At 34.6% G+C, this 1,912-nt stretch overlaps 1 protein-coding gene across 1 annotated transcript in view; it reads right to left on the bottom strand.

Annotated features, from left to right (window-relative positions):
* Positions 1 to 1,651, bottom strand: part of LOC110418658 (putative serine/threonine-protein kinase PBL3) — a 7,925-nt gene extending 6,274 nt beyond the window's left edge. Inside the window, exon 1 of the mRNA XM_021431439.2 lies at positions 1,368 to 1,651. Within this exon, the coding sequence (XP_021287114.1) occupies positions 1,368 to 1,431 (64 nt within the window). The 5' untranslated portion in view covers positions 1,432 to 1,651. The remainder of the gene's footprint in view (positions 1 to 1,367) is intronic.
* Between the last annotated feature and the right edge of the window lie 261 nt (positions 1,652 to 1,912).

Genomic DNA, 1,912 nt, shown 5'->3' on the forward strand with positions numbered 1-1,912 from the left:
TATATATATATTCTATAATTGAGGGAGAGGGGATTCGAACCCTACTTTTTAGGTAAGGGGATCATGCACCAACCAATTAGCTAAATGCTCGGATGCTATCAGAATATATATTGCTAATTATCATAGCTGAAGTCACTTATAGCGTTAACAAAAAAATGGTTCAAGGAATTTCCAGCACAGAAGTTTTTTTTTTAATTAAAAAAAAAAAGAAAAGATAAATTTCTAGATGACTATAGCATGCCACCCCAGTTATGACCTTCCAATTGGCAATTTACCAATGCAAGCATTCCTATATCTGCTCACATGTCTAAAAGAGAACTTCATGTGATTAACAACGCCTAACATTTAACAATGCAAGCACTAGTACATGTTTAAAAAACAACTTCATGTGATTTTTTTTTTTTTTTGAAAAGTAAGACAACTTCATGTGATTAACAATAGAGACCCAAGCAACCAAGCCTTCTTTTTCAAGGAACACCAAAGCCTGGATAGTTAGGTGAAAGACTTAACATGTCTACCTGGAATAAAGAAATCAACAAAAATAAAAAATGTTATGGGATAACAATCGTACAGCTTTTGAACCCAAATGTTCTCAGAGCCCTCTTATCCTTAAACCCAAATGAGGCAGATATATACAAATTCTACAACAACAAAAACAGCAGAGGGGCACGATGGCCAATAAATACCAAAAATGAATTGGATGCAAATGTGTAATAATACTAGATAAAGCATTAACATACGCAAGGAACCTGAAAGATATAAAGGCCAAAGGAAGCCATCCATGAAAACTATTTATTTCTGAGAGCAATGTACATAAATTTCAAAGTAATGAAACCTGTTCTAAACTAGAAAACCTATGATCGTATAACTTCATGAAACAGAGCATTAACAACCCCATAACATGCCAAAAACAGAAGCTATGACTCTTCCTTCGAACCCAAAAAAAAATGCCCGCTTTTAAATGTTTAAAAAACAAAAAAGAAAGAAAACATATAAATCCCACAAGAATTATTATATAAAGACCAATTATTTCGACTTCTAAGTTGAAGCATTAGATGAAATAATCACTACTACTATGTAAAATAACAAAAAAAAAACTATAAAAAGAAAAACAAAAGAAAACAAAATGCAAAACGAAGGAACATCAATCTCGATCACATATCGAAGCTGAAACAAAGTTAATTCTAACAAATCTCACATGGAATCCTCACTTGTAAACCCAATCAAACCATTTCCAAGAAGCCCCATTTCCCTTAAAACCACCAAAGCCAAAGACCAAGTCCTCACTGCAAACCAAAGATGAATGAAACCTTTCAAGGAAAAAAAAAACGATTGCATGAAATGAAAAGACCCCATAAAAACATTACCCGAAGTTGCCTGAGAGCTCCGACAATTGTCCACTTTCGAACGAGTTTGAAAGCAATTGCCCATGCCACTATCTCCCTTTCCTTAAATTCAAAAGCTAAACAAGAGAAGAAAAAATGGAAACCAAAAAAGAAAAAGAAAGCTAATATTCTGTGTGTCTGTTTGTCTAAAAGCCTTAAAAAGAAGGTGACTGGACCATGCTAACGTGATCCGGTGGAGAGGGCTCTGCTTCTTCTCCTTCTCTTCAAAGAAAATGAACATTAAGGCAGAGACAAACGAGGTTCGCTTTTTTAATACTATTGCTTTTTTGTGTTTTTGATACAAACGTGGTAGAGGAAATACATTGGAAACAGAAATTAATTACTGTAATATTTCATATGCAACATGCTGTTGGACTTTTATAACCCTTATGTGCCGCGTTGTGTTCGAGACGTAAGGGCTGAGGGGAGGGTAAAATTGACAATCAGTCTACTTCGGTGAATACTTAAGATTAACGTCACGTACTCCGTCATCTCATTCCGTCACTGCTCAATCAAAACAGTAATTA

This window comes from Theobroma umbraticum, unplaced genomic scaffold (genome assembly GCF_002168275.2).
Source record: "Theobroma umbraticum cultivar Fairchild unplaced genomic scaffold, ASM216827v3 scaffold_50.0, whole genome shotgun sequence".
Taxonomy (NCBI): Eukaryota; Viridiplantae; Streptophyta; class Magnoliopsida; order Malvales; family Malvaceae; genus Theobroma; species Theobroma umbraticum.